The sequence below is a fragment of the Nematolebias whitei genome, chromosome 15 (genome assembly GCF_014905685.2).
Source record: "Nematolebias whitei isolate Nwh7 chromosome 15, NemWhi1, whole genome shotgun sequence".
Lineage (NCBI taxonomy): Eukaryota > Metazoa > Chordata > Actinopteri > Cyprinodontiformes > Rivulidae > Nematolebias > Nematolebias whitei.
This window is the reverse complement of record NC_056512.1, coordinates 25,313,921-25,330,830: the sequence shown is the minus strand read 5'-3', so window position 1 is coordinate 25,330,830 and position 16,910 is coordinate 25,313,921. Positions and strand designations below refer to the sequence as shown.

Here is a 16,910-nt window from a genome sequence, read left to right as displayed (position 1 = left end):
TGGATGGATGGATGGATGGATGGATGGATGGATGGATGGATGGATGGGTGGATGGTTTGTTGTCCTCTTCTAATGTGTCAAAATGAGCTAGCAAGGCTAACACTGTTGGTACAGAACCTTTGCATTGCAGTATATTTTTTGATTATAGTAGAGAAAGGAGCCTAAATCTCATTTTGTGAAACAATTTAAATCCAAGTACATTAACTCCTTGTATATGTTTACATAAATATTTTAATCAATATTCAGTTGTCTCAAATACATCAAATCTAATCTGAGTTGGAAAGTAAACATGGCAATGTAAATTTCAATGTAAAATATGTTGTCCTCTTGTGAACAATGGTTTTAAGACCGTACTGATGAAAAAATATATACCAGTATATATCAAGTCAAGTCAAGGCTCTTTATTGTCATTCGCAGCTCATGTGATGCATGTGGTGGAACGAAATTGTGTACACGGGGTCCCAGTTACATCCAACAAAAGATTAAATTGTAAATAAAAATTGTAATAAGATCTAAAATATGAACTAAGAAATATGCTAAAACTAAAAATACACTAAGCACTTATAGTACAAAAACAATATGCTGAACAGCAGCACGAACATGTGTCTGTGTGAGCAGATGAGCACGCGTGAACACAGCAATGTGAAATAAATCAACAGCATGAGCTGAGCAGCATGGATAGCCAGCAGAACATGTGAACAATCATGTGGCGTTACAGTGATTTTATTATTTTTTTCTTCACAGTGATAATCGTCTAGACTGGACTATTGCAATGGTTTATTATCTGGGTGTCCAAATACCTGTACTTCTTTAAAAAGTCTTCAGTTGATCCAAAATGTTGCTGCCAGAGTCTTAACTGGAGTTAGTAGGAGAGATCATATTTCTCCAGATTTAGCTTCCTCCACTGGCTCCCTGTCAAATCCAGAATTGAATTTAAAATCTTACTTCTAACCTACAAAGTTCTCAACAACCTAGCTCCATCTTATATTTGAGATCTTACTGTTCCATATTTTCTAGGGGTGCACCGATAAATCGGCCCCGATTTCCTTAATTGTGGGAAATTGGAAATCGGCCGATACTTGCATGAGAAAAAGGTTTTACAGATTTTTTTTTAGTTTTAACAACAATTGTCTGAACTTCATTTATATTTCAGAGCACTACCTCATGGCCAGTTGAAACAAGTTTGTATTGTTTCTAGGATGTTGTTCAAGGGTATGCTTTGCAATAAAATAATATTGGAAAATTGAAGGTGCATTTTGACCTTATAACTCCTGACCATGTCACTTGTAAAACAAAATCGGTATCGGCAGGTCAGACATTTTATAAATCGGTGATCAGCCAGAAAACTGCAATCGGTGCACTCCTAATATTTTTCTAACAGAGCACCTCACTGTCAGACTGCAGACTTACTCACCGCAATCCCTAGTGTTTCTGAAAGCAGAATGGGAGGAAGATCTTCCAGTTATCAGGCTCCTCTCTTGTGGAACCAACTTCCAGTTTCTGTCCGTGAGGCTGACACATTGTCCAGTTTTAAGACTGGGATTAAGATTTTCCTTTTAGATAAATCCTATAGTTAGGTTTGGCTTGTTATGCTGCCATAGGCTTAGACTACTAGAGGACAAACTGACCTCATTTCCTTAAATGAATTGTAAAAATTGAATAGTTTCATTTGATATTATTTCTATCTTAACATGTGATTCTCGACCTGCCATTGTGTATCTGTTCCTACCAAACCCAGCCGGTCAAATCAGATGGCCACTTGTCCTGAGCCTGGTTCTGCTAAAGGTTTCTTCCTCATGAGGGAGTTTTTCATTTCCACTGTCGTCTTCGTGCTTGTTCAAGATGAGTTCTGCGATGGAGTTAAACTCAAAGCAGTCTGCTCCTCAGATAAATTATATTAAATTATTATTTTTACATATGAATGTTTCTGTTCAGTGCTCAGAGATGACTTCTGTTGTGACTTGGTGCTCTATAAATAAACTGAAATTAATTTAAACCTGATTAGGGATTCATGAGTCCAGCAGCTTTAGGGTAGAAGCTGTTCCTCAGTTGGTTCTACATTTAACGCTCCTCAACCTCCTGCCTGAGGGGAGCGGGACAAAAAGTGTGTGTGCTGGGTGAGTGGGGTCCTTCATGATGCAGGTGGCCCTCTTCCTGCATCTAGAGGTGTAGATGTCTGTGATGGTGGGGAGTCTGACGCCAACAGATTTCTGTGCAGCCTTCACCACTCTCTGTAAAACTTTTCTTTCTGCAGCTGTGCAGCCTCCATGCCACACGTTGATGCTGGAGCACAGGATGCTCTCCACTGCACACCTGTAGAAGGAGGTGAGGACTGAGCTTCCCAGACCAGCTCGTCTCAGTCGCCTGAGGAAATAGAGTCTCTGATGAGCTTTCTTGATCAGGCTGGTGGTGGTGTTGCCCCAGCTGAGGTTGTCACTCAGGTGTACACCCAAGTACTTGTAGCTGGAGACCACTTCCACCGCAGATCCTCCTATGTTCGTTTGGGGGGGGGGGGGGTGTTTCCGGCTGAACTCCACGACCATCTCCTTCATCTTCTTCCCATTGATGTGAAAGTTATTCTTCCTGCGCCAGCTCTTCAGGTATTCCACCTCCTGCCTGTAGCTGGACTCATCGTTGTTTGTGATGCATCCAACCACCGCTGTATTGTCTGCAAAATTTACAATATGACAGCCTGGATGAGTAGGTGCACAGTTGTCAGCAGAGTGAGCAGGAGGGACCTCAACACACAGACTGGGGGGAGCCAGTGCTGAGGGTTATGATGGAGGAGGAGAAGTTGTGTATCCTCACAGACTGCTGTCTGTTTGTTAAGAAGTCCAGGAACCAGTTGCATATGAAGGGGCTTAGTCCTAGTGTGAGTAGTTTGTCTATCAGAGTTTGGGGAATCATGGTGGTAAAGGTGTATGGGAAGTCCACAAAGAGCATATGGATGTAGGAGGCCTTCTGCTCCAGGTGGGTGAGAGCAGCGTGGATCACAAAGAAGATGGTGTCCTCTGTTAATCGATTCTTGTGGTATGCATGCTGGTGAGGGTCCTCGCTGATATTTATGGTTGTTTTGATGCGGGTCGTGACCAGTTTTTCAAAGCATTTAGCGACTATCAGGCTGAGGGCTACTGGCCAATAGTCATTCAGACCAGTCACTGTAGAGCTTTTTGGGACTGGGATGATGGTAGCCGTCTTCAGGCAGGTGAGAACTGTTGGCAGGGTGAGGGAGGAGTTAAAGATGTCAGCCAGCACCTTGCAGAGCTGATCGGCACAGTCTTTCAGCTCCTTCCCGGGGATGTTGTCTGGGCCAGCTGCTTTGTGAGGATTAATCCTCCTCAAGGTCTTCCTTCCTTCAACTGAGGTCACGCTGAGAACCTCCTCTTCCAGTGGTGAAGTTACTATTGTTTTGTTTATTTAATACATTATTATTAATGAAACGAGGTGACAGTATTTACTGGTAATATGTTTTGGAAAAATTCACAGTTTCAAATCAATAAATTTAAACAATTTTAGAAATACAAAGTACATGAAAGAAGCACACTGTTAAGTAATGCATATTTTACTATACCAAAGTTTTAAACAAACACAATAAGTGATCTGTTAGAGCTCATAATATATGGATGACTCTCGGTTACTACCACACCAAAGTTTACGTAGGTATCTGTAAAGATGACCAACTTATAGCCATATAGTCATTTGCTAAAGTTGACTACATGTGGTGGCCATCTTGAATTAAGCTGACTCCAAAAGTATCTGATGTCTGTACAAAAATAAATTTCAGAGACTTTCAATATAATCAAATTGTTCATGAAATACTTTGCTAACAGACAGACAGATGACCAACTACATACTCAAGCAACTACACAGTTAATTCTATGTATTCATTATTTATTTATTTAATGGAAAAGCTCATATATTCAGAGCCAGCTGACTCTATTCTCTACATGCTCTGCTGCTTTAGGTTGTTATGCAGGGGATGAGTGCCCACATATGGTTATGATGTGGTTCAGAGGGCGCAGCCAATAGGATTTAAGGGCCATGGTATGAGAAACATGATTGGTCAATGCTCGACCGGGGCAATGGGCCAATGTGGGTTGTTAGACCATCAGCAGCTGTCAGGGGAGACATGTTTTACACACACGCTCACTCAAAAGCATGCGTAAATATTAACAAATGGACAATCCTTATTTTCAGTTGATGTGCAGTTATAATCAAAATGACAATAACATTTACATAAAAATATTTAACCTACCAGTGGCCTCCAAATGTATTCTGTCTCCACTTGAACGCCGTTCAGACTCAGTTTGGTTTTGCGATCACAATTTGATTTCAAATATAAGCTACCTCCAGCCAAAAATGAGCTGAAAACCTGCCACAATTGAGTTAAACTCATTGTGAGAGGAATAATAATAATAAAAGCTGAATGGCAGTAAGTCTTTTGTTCTAGTGTGACTGGTACTCTCCCATGCTGCCTGTGCTTTTAGTGAAGTTTTCCCTCACTCACTTTGCTCGTGACAGGCGCGATGATAAATCTGCTGTGACGCACCCAAGATGAATTTGTTTTTCAGGGTAATAGAAAAATAAAATTAAATAAAACCAGGAGACAAATGACTGACTAAGAGCGCCGGCCAGTGCAGCAATCAGAAAGTGACAGCTTGTGCTCCAAATAAAGCGTGTGTGAGTGTGCATTTTTGGAAACAAAAGAAATATTCCCTCTTCAGTGAACGTTCTTTCATGACAGATTTACAGCGTACTGCTCACCTTTGTTGTGGTGACCAGCGTGCCTTAAAGACTTTAACGCTTATTATCAGCGTGTGTGAGAGTGTGTGTGGAAGAGGCGTGGTGCTAGTAGTTTGTTCTGACAGGTAATTTCAATCGCTTGGCCTGATATATGAGGATCAAAACACAGGAAATACACACATTCACACACATACTCTGTAAAAGGTTAGGAGGTGACACTTTTATTTCAGATACAATCACCCCGATTACTTTGGATAGACTCAATATTTTGATGTATACCACTTTTTTCAAAAGAAAAAAAATAACTGAGCTACTAATTATTCAGGAATCACACTTTATCTTTAATTTTATTTTATTTTACAGCTTGTTTCTGTTGTACCAAATCATTTCAAATGTCAAAAAAAGTTCAGCTTATTCAAGAAACAGATGCAATGCCTTTTGGTTTTTGTACTTAAAAAATAAACTGTACTTTTTTTTAAGTATTAAAAATATTTTCCTATAAGAACTCATTGAGATCTCAATTACTTGGAAAAAATATGGTTCTTTAAAATCAGTTTCAGGTGTTTTATTTTTGTCTTCTTATGCTACTTTTTGCTTGACTTTTCTGTTGTTGGCTTTTTGTTAGCATACTTTTAACTACTTTTTTATAGCTTGCTTTTTACTACTTTAAACTATTTTTAACTAACTTTATGTGACTTTTAGCAATTAGCTAACCTACAGTGTGTGCTGAAACTAGCTTACGGGAATCCTGGTTCTGTTCCAGCTTCTACTTTCAGGTTTCTGTTGGATGTCTAGATATGTTTTACAGTAACTGTCAGCGGGGAAGCATACATTTCCAACACACACCCATGCCACACCAGTAGGGGGCAATAATGTTGACAATAATGACATTAAAATGCAAAGACAATAACAATTAGATCACATTAAAAGAGTTTCTCAAAACAGCCATAGTTGCATGTTCCATCCGTCCATCCTTCCATTATCTTTACCCGTGTCTTCCTTTTCCAGTCGCAGGAGTCACTGGAGTCCATTTCCAGCTATTACTGTGTGAGAAGCAGGGTACACTCTGGACAGGTTGCAAGTCCATCACAGGGCTAGTTTCATGTTTCTTTGACATATTTTACTAATTTATATCAATTATTAGCCTTTTACACTGACCAAAAGTTCAATGATGGCAACATTAGAATATAGTGAGCCACACAATAAAAACAAAAAGTTGGGCTGTTTTAGTTCTAGTTTGTGTGCAATACACAAAACTGGACGTGTGAGATTTCACACAATCTCAGTTTAACACACCAAGAATTTAGTTAAAAAAAAAAAAAATCCATAATTTAGGATGAGAGAGAAAGAAAATATTTACTTTGCAAAATCTCAGTTTTAGTGTGGATATGGCCTTAATTGAGACTAATGTGTAATACTGCTATGCAGGAAAAAAAAATGCATTTTTACATATAGCAACTAACTTTTAAGAATAATACATGCAAGAAATTATATATATATATATATATCCAAAAGTTTTATATATCCAAAAGTTCCAACAGAAAAATGGACATCTATCAGGGGTAATGATGATGAACAAATACAATCCAAATTTATTCATAAAGCACTTTAAAAACAACACCATTGGCCAGAGTGCTGTACACTGATGATAGATAAAAGCAAGCATAACACTGTAAAATCAATTGAAATGGTAAAAGTAATGAACTGTTAAAATGATAAAAACTGCAAACAGTAAAAATAATTTAAAAAAAACAGCCGAACCAACAAACGGTCATTTTAATCTCATTTATTGGACACTGTTGAATTATTAGAAGACAAAAGTGTGTTCAGGAACTTTAAGTTGCTGAGAGTTACCTTTATGTAGAAGAAAAAACTGTTTGTCTATGATTTGCGATTCTTGCCCTTTTTTTTTTTTTCCCAAAAGTTTTTTTTTTTTTTTTAGCACCAATTAATTTTGATATGGGCAAAGAAAATAAATGCACATTTGAAATTGTCATAACATCATGTCAAAAGAGAAAAGGTTTCACTGGATGAACAAAAATGAAAGTTATCATATTGCTGGCAAAACAAAACATTGTAATTATAACTCTTACTATAAGCTCTTGGAAATGGGACATGGCAACTCTAGTGACTGTTTTGATGAAATCTCATAACAATGGACATGTATTCGGCTCCTATCATTTCAGCTACCATGAACCGCATTTCCCTGATTTTCAAAATCTCAGACAGCACAGATGGGGGAATGCTGAATAAAACATCAATATGAGTGGGCAGATTTGAGCAAGAAGCAGAGCAAATGCAGTGTCACAAGGAGGTCATAAAATTTTCATCACAGAGATGGGTGTTTATGAAAGGCGCTCTAGTGTTTTTGCAGAAATTTCTATCCAAAACGTGAACATAAGCAAGGAGTAAACTCTGGGACACTGGGTAGTAGGTTAGGAGACATTCAAGCTAACTAACTTTACACATATATAACATTAACTACACACACTTTCATGCCACATAATGTATTTTAAATAGCAATGTTCTTCACATTGCGAATCAGCAGAAACAGCCACTTCATCATTTTCACATTCTTCCTCCTGTTGCTGTTCATAGATCCAGGGTGTGTGTACGTGCGCTTCATAGATCTCATGTGCGTTGACAGTATACATCATTGCTTTGACTGGTCCTTGTCTTAACAAGGATGAATGTCTCCATATTTGACACGCGCAGCCTTGTACAGTTCATCCCATCACCCTCGTTCAGACGGATCACCGTCCACTGAAGCCACTTCAAAGAAAATGTAGATTTTTTTTTTATCATAAAGCATTAAGTCACAACTTGGAAAAAGTGTTTTTTTTTGTTTTTTTTATTGTAGTGTTAAAAAGAAGATGGATGTTCAGGAGAAGAAAAGTGTCGGTATGATTAATAGGACATGGGTGATAATGTTTTATCGATGTCTGTCTCACGTTTTAACAAAATATCTCATAAGTTCGTTTGCTGGATTTTAATGATATTCGTTGAAATAATCATTGGATGTACATCAACAACTGATTAACTGTGAGAGATGATTCAGTCCAAAATGGCTGCCACAGCTAAGCAAGCTTAGCAAACACAAAATGCCTATATTTTAGTCAAATTTACAGCTATTAGGATACAATTTAGATGAGAGTCACCTTCAACATATACTCTGAGCGTCTAAGAGATCTCACAGTATTGCATGAGATTGCCCAAATTATTCGGAAGGTTCACTAAAATGGCTGTAATCAATCATTTTTAAATATGATTTAATACTACAATTAGCACTGCATAAAAGCAGAGAATTTGGTATGTTTGCTGTTTACTTAGAGATAAATTTGCAAGAATTTACCTGATTATTGAGCATGGACTTTGATGTTTTGGATTCCTTTGGCCATGGCTGTCTCAGAGGAGTCGACAGGGGAGAGGGCGGACCCCAGAAAACATCCTATCTCCAGCAAACTGGTTGGTCCACTATGTGGGTGTGCTGCTTGTGGGACTGAGTTTGTTGTGGCTCCTCGGACTGGTGAAGTCCTCTGGATGAAGGACGGATGAAGTACGAAAAGTCTCAAAAAAAACAAAAAAACGTACAGATGACCTGACTTAACTGTTGGATTTTTTTTACCTGGATTATTGAGCATGAGCTTCGATAAATTTGCAAGAGTTCACACCCAACCCCACTCAATTTCCACCCTCCTTAACTTTAACATTTTACGCTCAAAAATAAGGGGAAGACGGTGACAAAATAAATCATAACAACATGGATATTTTTATCCCCAACTCTGTTGGGGCATGAGTTTCATTCCATCTCTTTCCCTTCAGCCTCATTCATCTTTACAACCCACTCTTTTTTCACTGGGTGCTCTGTCTCCCTATCTCACACCCCAGCACCTCCCACAGTGAACAGGGTGGTTACAGCTATAAAAGAGGTTGGACACAGTGAGAGAAACTGGACCTCAGTGCTAAAAATATAACACACGGTGCTAGAATAAATACTGTTGGAGAGTGCAAGCTAGTTGTCTGTGTTTTTGTGTAAAAAATGTTCATCCATGGCTCATGAGGGCCATACTGCGGCACTCACACTTTAGTCTGTGTTCGTATCATAGCAACAACATATAAGTCCACCTTTTTCTATGAGCATGTGTCCAAAGAGATGCACACACTGTCTGCATTTTGTTTAATAGGTATAGTCCAGTCATTTTTAAAGGGATGTTCTGTCACGTAAATGGACTGTACTTATATAGCGTCTTTCCATCTATTCAAGACACTCAAAGCGCTTTACAACACAATCTGTGTCCTCATTTACCCATTCATACAGCACTCTACTAGATCTCTACAAAGCTATCAGAACAAATCATTCTAAATAGACGAATCAGTGCTTTATCACATTCATACACCAATGGGACACACGGAGGGGTTCAGTGTCTTGTCCAGAGAAACTTCGGCATGTGATTGCTGGTGGATTCGAACCCCTAACTCTTGCATTGGAGGATGACTGCTCTAACCACTCAGCCACAGCCGCCCAGTAGAGCCAAATCAGGCTTGAGCATGGAGTTGGGAGAAAAAGACAAAGGTCTTCCATTCAGAGTAAGCTATAACTGAACGAGATCCTCTTTTGTTTTATGACATACCGTTGAAAACAATGTGTGGAATTAAACCTTTACACTTCTACCTGACACATTTAGTTTAGTTTGTGGCTATATATATATATATATATATATATATACACATATATATATATATATGCACGTGTGTGTGTATGTATGTATGTACTGTATATGTGTGCTGAGCATAAAGCAGTAGTGATTGTTTTATTTTATTATTTACAGCATCTTAGAAGTCAAGGGTTAAGCTCATTTTAATTGCAAGCATGTCCAACATGTTGCATTAGTCCTTTTATCACCTGCCGCCATGAAAAACAGGTCGTTTTCTAATTGCCTGGTCCTTTGTGTGTTTGTGTTGCTTTGTCTGTCCACCCTGGCAGCTTGACTCCGCAGTAAATCCTTCACACAATGTCCTACAAAACATGAAACAGCTCACCTGCTGCTGGCTGCTGTGGTATTTCAGTGGTGCACGTGAATGCATGCTCTATTTAGAAGTTTGCCCCATCACCCCTCTTCAGAAAATAGTAGAGGAGGAAGAAAAGAGGAGCACGCTCTGCTGTGTCGTACACGACCGCTGACAGAGGCAGTGAGGGAGACAGAGTGTGAAAGGACAGTTGTGATTAATGTGGAGCCAGTGTGGACCCAAGAATATCTCCCAACTGCCCTCCATCTTAGCTAATGTGACCTGCCATATGGGTCAACCATTATAGTGTGGGATATTATTTCAGTGCAGTAATATGAGAATAAAACTAACTTGCTCCAGAGCAGGTTTGATTTCCACACTTTTCAATGCATCACCTCTTAACCAATCACTGTCTTTAAAATTAAAACTGCACTCATGTGTAACTGTTGAAGTCTCTTGTTTATTCAGTTTCCCTAATTTACATGAATACATTTTCACTATCACTAAGTGTCTGTGTGAGATATATCCAATTCATAGATAGATAAATAGATTTATAACTGGCTGTGATTATCGTACCCACCACTGCACCCTGTATTCATTGGGTAACTGGTCATTATTAACTTCACGCTGACTCTCTCACTGGTACATGTTCATCTTTAAATCACTTCTTGGTCTGTTGCCTTCAAACATCTCCTCCTACATTTTTTCATTCATTCATTCAACCTTTATTTAAACAGATCAATCACATTGAGCCTTGAAGACTCATTTACAAGTGAGACCTGTTTGGACAGACAAAAACTGTGGTTAACTGGACACATGTAGGAGTTGGAGGCAAAAAAAATTCCTATCAGACTTTTTTTCTTGCCTGAGAAAAAAACCCTCTAATATAAAAAAAAAAAACTTGCACAAACAAGCACATATTTACTTAGACATTCCGCAATCGAAGATGAGAGCGGTCAACAACGCTGATAGATGCTCTCGAGGTCACTAATCAGTCAATGTCCTCCCGTGAGATCCATAAACATTCTCGAGGTATGTCGAGGAAGGGCCAAGGATAACATCTATGAGAATCCAAGAGTCCTGAAATGATGACACAAGTTTATTCAGCTGGTTCGTCTGGTTATCAGTTGGAAATTCCTCAGGGAGGGGGTGGTGAGCATCAGATCACATTTTTTTCCAGGCGAATTCAGATAAGGTGGCCTTCAAGACCAGTCGAGGGAACCAAAATTTAGATAAACACACAGTTGTTTTGGGGACAGGCAGAACTTAATGACATCTACCTTGAGTCTGTGTTGGTCAACTCGGTTCCGAAATGTCCGTATTAAATGGCCACACCGATGGAACGTGATTGAGTAAAATCCCCAAGATCTGATCCATTCAGCCCAAAGCATTTGAGTCCGGGTACACGAGACACGAACCAAGCCATCAAAAAGGCAAGCAGCGTGATCGGGTCCAAATTTGCTGCCGACGACTTCCTTGATTGCAGATAAAACCAACCAGCCGAATCAAAAAGTAGGAACCAGTTATCGAAAACCCTATTAAATATGCGTCCTTAAAATCCACAGATAGCAGCAGAGATAGACACATCATCAAGTCTTCCAAGTCAATGAGATATCCAGCTGCGTGCGTGCCAACAGGGCAAATCGGCTCGCCTAAAGCCAGTCTTCTTTTCGAAGAAATGTTGTAAATTGAGTTGAGGGACCAACTGGTCTAAACAGTCCATAATTATGGTTAGGAAGAAATGCAAGAGAGTCTCGCAGCAATTTCACAGACAGAGCAGCAAAGCAAAGAGGAGAGGGAGGGAAGCATCCAATCTTTTCGAGAGGAAGTGGTGAAGTGTCTCTGCATGAGTGCAGCTACAGCGTGCACTCTCAGGACATTATTACCTGCAGTGTTCCCTCAGTGCGGACTGAACTTGGCAAAAGGGCTTTCTCCTACTCTGCTCCTGTTTCTTAGAATATCTTGCAAAAAGATCTGAAGCTCTCGACCTTGACCTCTCTAAGTGGCTTTAAGAATCTGTTGGACTCCTGGCAAGAACCAATGCAGACATGTTTCTGTTTTTAGTTTTCTACATTCACCTTATAATCTAGTTGTTTTGTTAAGATGGCAAAAAGAATATTTGTAAAAAAAAAAAAAAAATGTGTATGCCTTTTTATATTTGTCTATTGTTGTCGCTGTTGTCATCATTCTTTGTTGAAATCAGGTCTCTCTTGTAAATGAGTCCTCGGGGCTCAATGGGATTTACCTGTCTAAATACATTTTGAATGAAAAAAAATTGAATATCTTAAAACATCCATCCATTATCTTTACCCGCTTCTTTTTGGGTTGCGGGGTCACTGGTGCCCATGTCCATCAGTCACTGTGGGAGAGGCAGGGGCCACCCTGGACAGGTCACAAGTCCATCACAGACACATAGAGATAATCATTCACACCTAGGGGCAATTTAGAATTATCAGTCAGCTCAACATGCATGATTTCATCCTGTGCGCTGAAACCAGAATACCTGGAGAAAAGCCACACATGCACAGGGAGAACTGCAAACTCCTCACAGAAATGTCCCCAGCTGGGATTCAATCCAGGAACTTTTTCACTGAGATGCAACAACTCTGCCAACTGTGCCAGCTTGTCAAGCTCAAAACAGATATGTAAAAAAGAAATAAAAAAATATAAACTCAACAAACTTTTATGTTGTAAATGGAAGTTTATGATAATTTTCTAAGGATTGTAAAAGGTTTTCAAAACAAAATACATATATGTATGAGTCAAACACTTTTAATGAAATAAAATTACCTCAGTTAAGTTCGGTGGACTCACTTTTGTTTTTGGTCCTCATATTGTGCAAAAAAAATGTGAAACAGCCTCTTTTAAATCACTGGGATTGCATTAGAACATGGGTCACATCTTAACGAGTTGGCACCTCAGCAGGTTAATTCAATGAAAATAGTATTTATCTAATGGTTTGATAAAGTTAATAGGCCTATTTAGTTTATCAGTTCAACTGCTTTTTTGCCACATTTTCATTGTGCTCCATTTTTGAGATTGCTTCTCTCATAAGGGCTCTATATGTTTTACACAAACATGCACACACCCACAGACAGAAACCTTTTGTGGACCTATAACCAGCTATGTAGCACCACTAAGCACAATCTTCATCACAAAGCTAGTATCTCTCAAAACTTCATTTGAGATGGAGTTTTCCTCTCAAACGGAGATGTTTGGAGATGAAATGTTTCAAAAGGTTTTGAAACATCTACGAGCATCCTCAGTTTTCCCAGGTCTATTTTTTTTTCATGTGAGGGTTTGTGTAACACATTTTCTCTAAAGACTCGGGAAATTTGTTGCAGGGGTCAAAAACTCATCTCAAACCGTACTCCTGTTTTTGTAACTCTATACGACTAAAGCAGTATTTTTTTGTAGATATGTATAAAAACAAATGGTGAGTTTTGGCCCAAATTGGCTGGACATGTATGTAAACGTGTTGTTCAGTGTGATTTCAAGGGATGATTCGTACATGTTCTTACAATTTTATGTCTCCAATAAGTTCCCAACAGTTGTGAGCAGTGAGTTTAGTGATAGTCAAGACATATTTCTAGAAATGTTGAAACTGCATTTTTTGTTTTTTGTTATTACTTAATTTAAATAAAATTTTGTAGGCCATGCATTCACTTTTTGCAATCATCTGATGTCATTTATATTTTACTTCTACTTCTCTTCCCCACACTTTATCCCATTTCTCATTCCTCCAGTTATCCGTTTTTATCTTTTTCTTACCTGTCTCCTTTCCATGTCATCTCCTATATCTTAACATTCTCCAATGTTTGTTCTCTCAGGTACATGATGAACGTTACATGGGATGGCAGAGACTTGTCGTTCACAGAGGACGGCTACCAGGAAAACCCAAAGCTGGTTGTCATTGTCCTCAACAAGGAAAGAGAGTGGGAAAAGGTAGGATATGGTTTTTATCTGGATTAGTTTGTTTGTTGGATAAAGATGTTTCACAGTCTACAATTCAGCATTCAAGTCATCACTACAGTAGTACAGTGTGTCGAGTTATTCTAAATTTATAAACAATAGTTTTCTTTAAGGATAAGGACTTATCTTAGTAAACTTGTTCAAACTGATTGGGGGTGGGGGGGGCTGTTAGGAGCTGCAAGCAAACAGTGATAAACAGCACCTCATATTGGATCAACCAGTTTGTTGGTGAAAGCCAAAACTAGTTGTTCACATGCAAAAGGAGGATCATCAGCCTAAAAATAGGTCATTTTAGAGTGATCCTTGTATAGATCATGCAAGGATCACTCAGAGGGCTGAGTGATCTTTGCAATAACAGCCCTGCAAGAGGCAGAGACAGTTGAAGAGATGGACGAACACAGAGACCTCCACCCCATTTAACGATGGACGGGATCTCTTCACAAAGATGGCTTCCTTCACTCCTCTCTCAAACCATCGTTCCTCTCTATCCAGGATGTGAACATCTTCATCCCTGAAAGAGTGACCGCTGGCCTGGAGATGAGTGTAGACCGCAGAGTCCTGGCCTGATGATGTTGCTCTTCTGTGCTGAGCCATCCTTTTGGCCAGTGGCTGTTTAGTTTCCCCGATGTAAGACTGATCACCCTCCTGACACTGAACAGCATACACAATATTACTCTGTTTGTGTTGGGGAACTGGATCTTTGGGATTAACCAGTCTTTGCCATAATGTATTTTGGGGTTTAAAAGCCACTGGGACGTTATGTTTAGAAAATAAACGTCTCTGTTTCTCTGAAACTCCCACAACATGCAGACTGACCACTGGTCTGTGTCTGGGTTTAGGGTCCTACTTTCCATCCGGTGGCTGGCTGGAGTCCTGTTTGTGTTTCTTACATGCTTTCAAGTAGGCCCAGTTAGGATATTCACATTGCTCCTGGGCCTGTCTTGTATGGATTATCACTCAGCCCTCTGTCAATAGCAAGCGGCCATCAGGGCACTAACGATTGGACATTAAGCTGATGGTCCTCCTTTTGCATATGAACAACTAGTTTTGGCTGTCACCAGCAGACTGGTTGATCCACTATAAGAAGATTCTTCTTATAGTTTGTTGCAGTGCCTCAGACCTAAGAAGTACTTTCAATAAAAGATTAAACATTTCAACAAAGCAGAATCCATCTAGAGGACCTGACCCAACCTTGTTAGATTTATCTGCCTGGATTATTGAGCATGTGGAACATGTTTCATTTTATGGACTTAACCAAACTGTAGCTGAGAGATGTCAACAACAGAAGCAATAACGTGTTAAAGTGCAGTATGTATTGTATATAAAAGGATCAAACTATTCCGGAAAATAACTCTTGAATTTAAAGGCCTCAAGCACAAATTTGTTTTATGTGATAAATATTTTTGTGTTTTTTTTACAATATTAATTTGCCTCTCCACAATATGGATTCAAAAGTAGGCACACCCTTTCAAAGTTCTTTTCACACTCCTCTCAATTTTTCGATAAATGGAAACTTATAGATGAATTTCAGATGGTTTCAATAAATCTAATACCACTTTGTGTGTAACATTGTTCCTCAATTTTTGACCTCTGATTCGTGCAAGGATAATTTAACTAAATTTTGTTAATACCATTTGCAATCTGTTGCCAATGTTTGCAGCTCAGTGGAAACTAACTTTACAGAGCCTATGGGTTGTGACCTATTGAGGTTTTTAATTTTGACATTTTACTGCAGTCACATTTTTAGACAAATATACCACATGACAGAAGAAGCAGAATCTTCGAATAGGAGCGAATATAATCATTTACACTTTCAAGACTTGTATATTTTTTTAAATAACAGCTTGTCATAGGAATATTCAATGCTATCTTTTTTTCAAAATACAAACAAAAAAACCTTCAGATTTGGTCCCTAATGGCCATCCAAACACACTTTAAAGTGTTGTGTTTTTTTACTTCTTTAGTAATAATTTTAAAGGTCTGTTGTTTACGACAGCATTATCAATATATGAAGTTATTTATTAGTTTATTGTGCATATTTTGTTAGATGCAACAAAGTAGCAAAATATTGTGCTGACCTCAGTATTGGTTTCAGTTAAAACAAAATAAAAACAAAAATAAGCTTTTCAAAAAAGTACACACAATTCTTAAGCTACAAGTCCTTTCTGAAGTACAAATTTACTGAACACAGAGTTTGAAAAACTAAATGTTGATTTATGAGCCCATTTGAAAACAAGCTCATGGATTTCTTTAAATGGTAAATGTGAGGAATCTTTTGGAAATAGTACTCTGGATGTTGTAATGGACTTTAAATGAAGGTTATGCATCTTTATAGGTGCATTTGGCTGCCTCACACTTGCCCACATAGCTCATATTTAATGTTCCTGTAGAACAAGTGAAAGGACAAATTTTGAAGCGATGTGGTAATGGAGAGGTGTGGGTAAGAGAACGATCCTAATAGGCAAAAAAGGAAAGATTGATTGTAATTTTTTTCTATTCTCTTCGTGTTTTCCCTCCATTCATCAGATCCTGTCACCTCTTTTCCCTATCTTTTTACCTTTTATTCCCTGACTCTTTACTTTTTTCTCCGTAGTTCTATTCTCCCTGACCTCTTTTGTCGTGTTCTCCCCCCTCCAAGTCGGATAATCTGTGCACTCTGGTGTTGTGCTCTGAAAGCAGTTAATCAAAACCTGAGACGTTTGTTATTGGGGTGGCAAAGGGTCACTGCTCTTTTGTGACTGCACGTGTGTGCATTTACCCTTCAGCACCAGTAATCGACAGAAACGCTATCTGAGAGACTTGCGCTGCGATCAATCCGGTTACGATTCAAGTCACACCTGTGCGTCTTGCTGCATGCGGTTCTGTTTGCCGCAATCTGCACAGTTTCCACTCAGTCCTTGGAGCTAGCTTGTTCATATTTCATGCTGACACACAACTTTTTGTTGTCAGCATGCTGAGGAAGAGATGTAGTGTGCTGTAAACGGAGAGCAGGTGGAATTGATCGCCACTACACTGTTGCATAGAAATATAGACAGCAACACTCAAAGCAGGAACATAATTGGGAGCTTCTTCATCGTTTTCTCTCTCTGTTTCACTCTCCAGGGCTGCTGTCCCACTCATGCACCAGAAATCAGTAACAGAGAGTGAAAGAGACTTACATGATGATCAAGAGATAAAAATTCTATAAC

General features: G+C 39.0%; 1 protein-coding gene across 1 annotated transcript in view; it reads left to right on the top strand.

Moving 5' to 3' along the window:
- The window catches only part of grin2aa (glutamate receptor, ionotropic, N-methyl D-aspartate 2A, a), a 268,565-nt gene that overhangs the window by 195,453 nt on the left and 56,202 nt on the right, over window positions 1-16,910 (top strand). Inside the window, exon 4 of the mRNA XM_037688511.1 lies at window positions 13,581-13,695. Coding sequence (XP_037544439.1) covers window positions 13,581-13,695 — 115 coding nt within the window. The remainder of the gene's footprint in view (window positions 1-13,580; window positions 13,696-16,910) is intronic.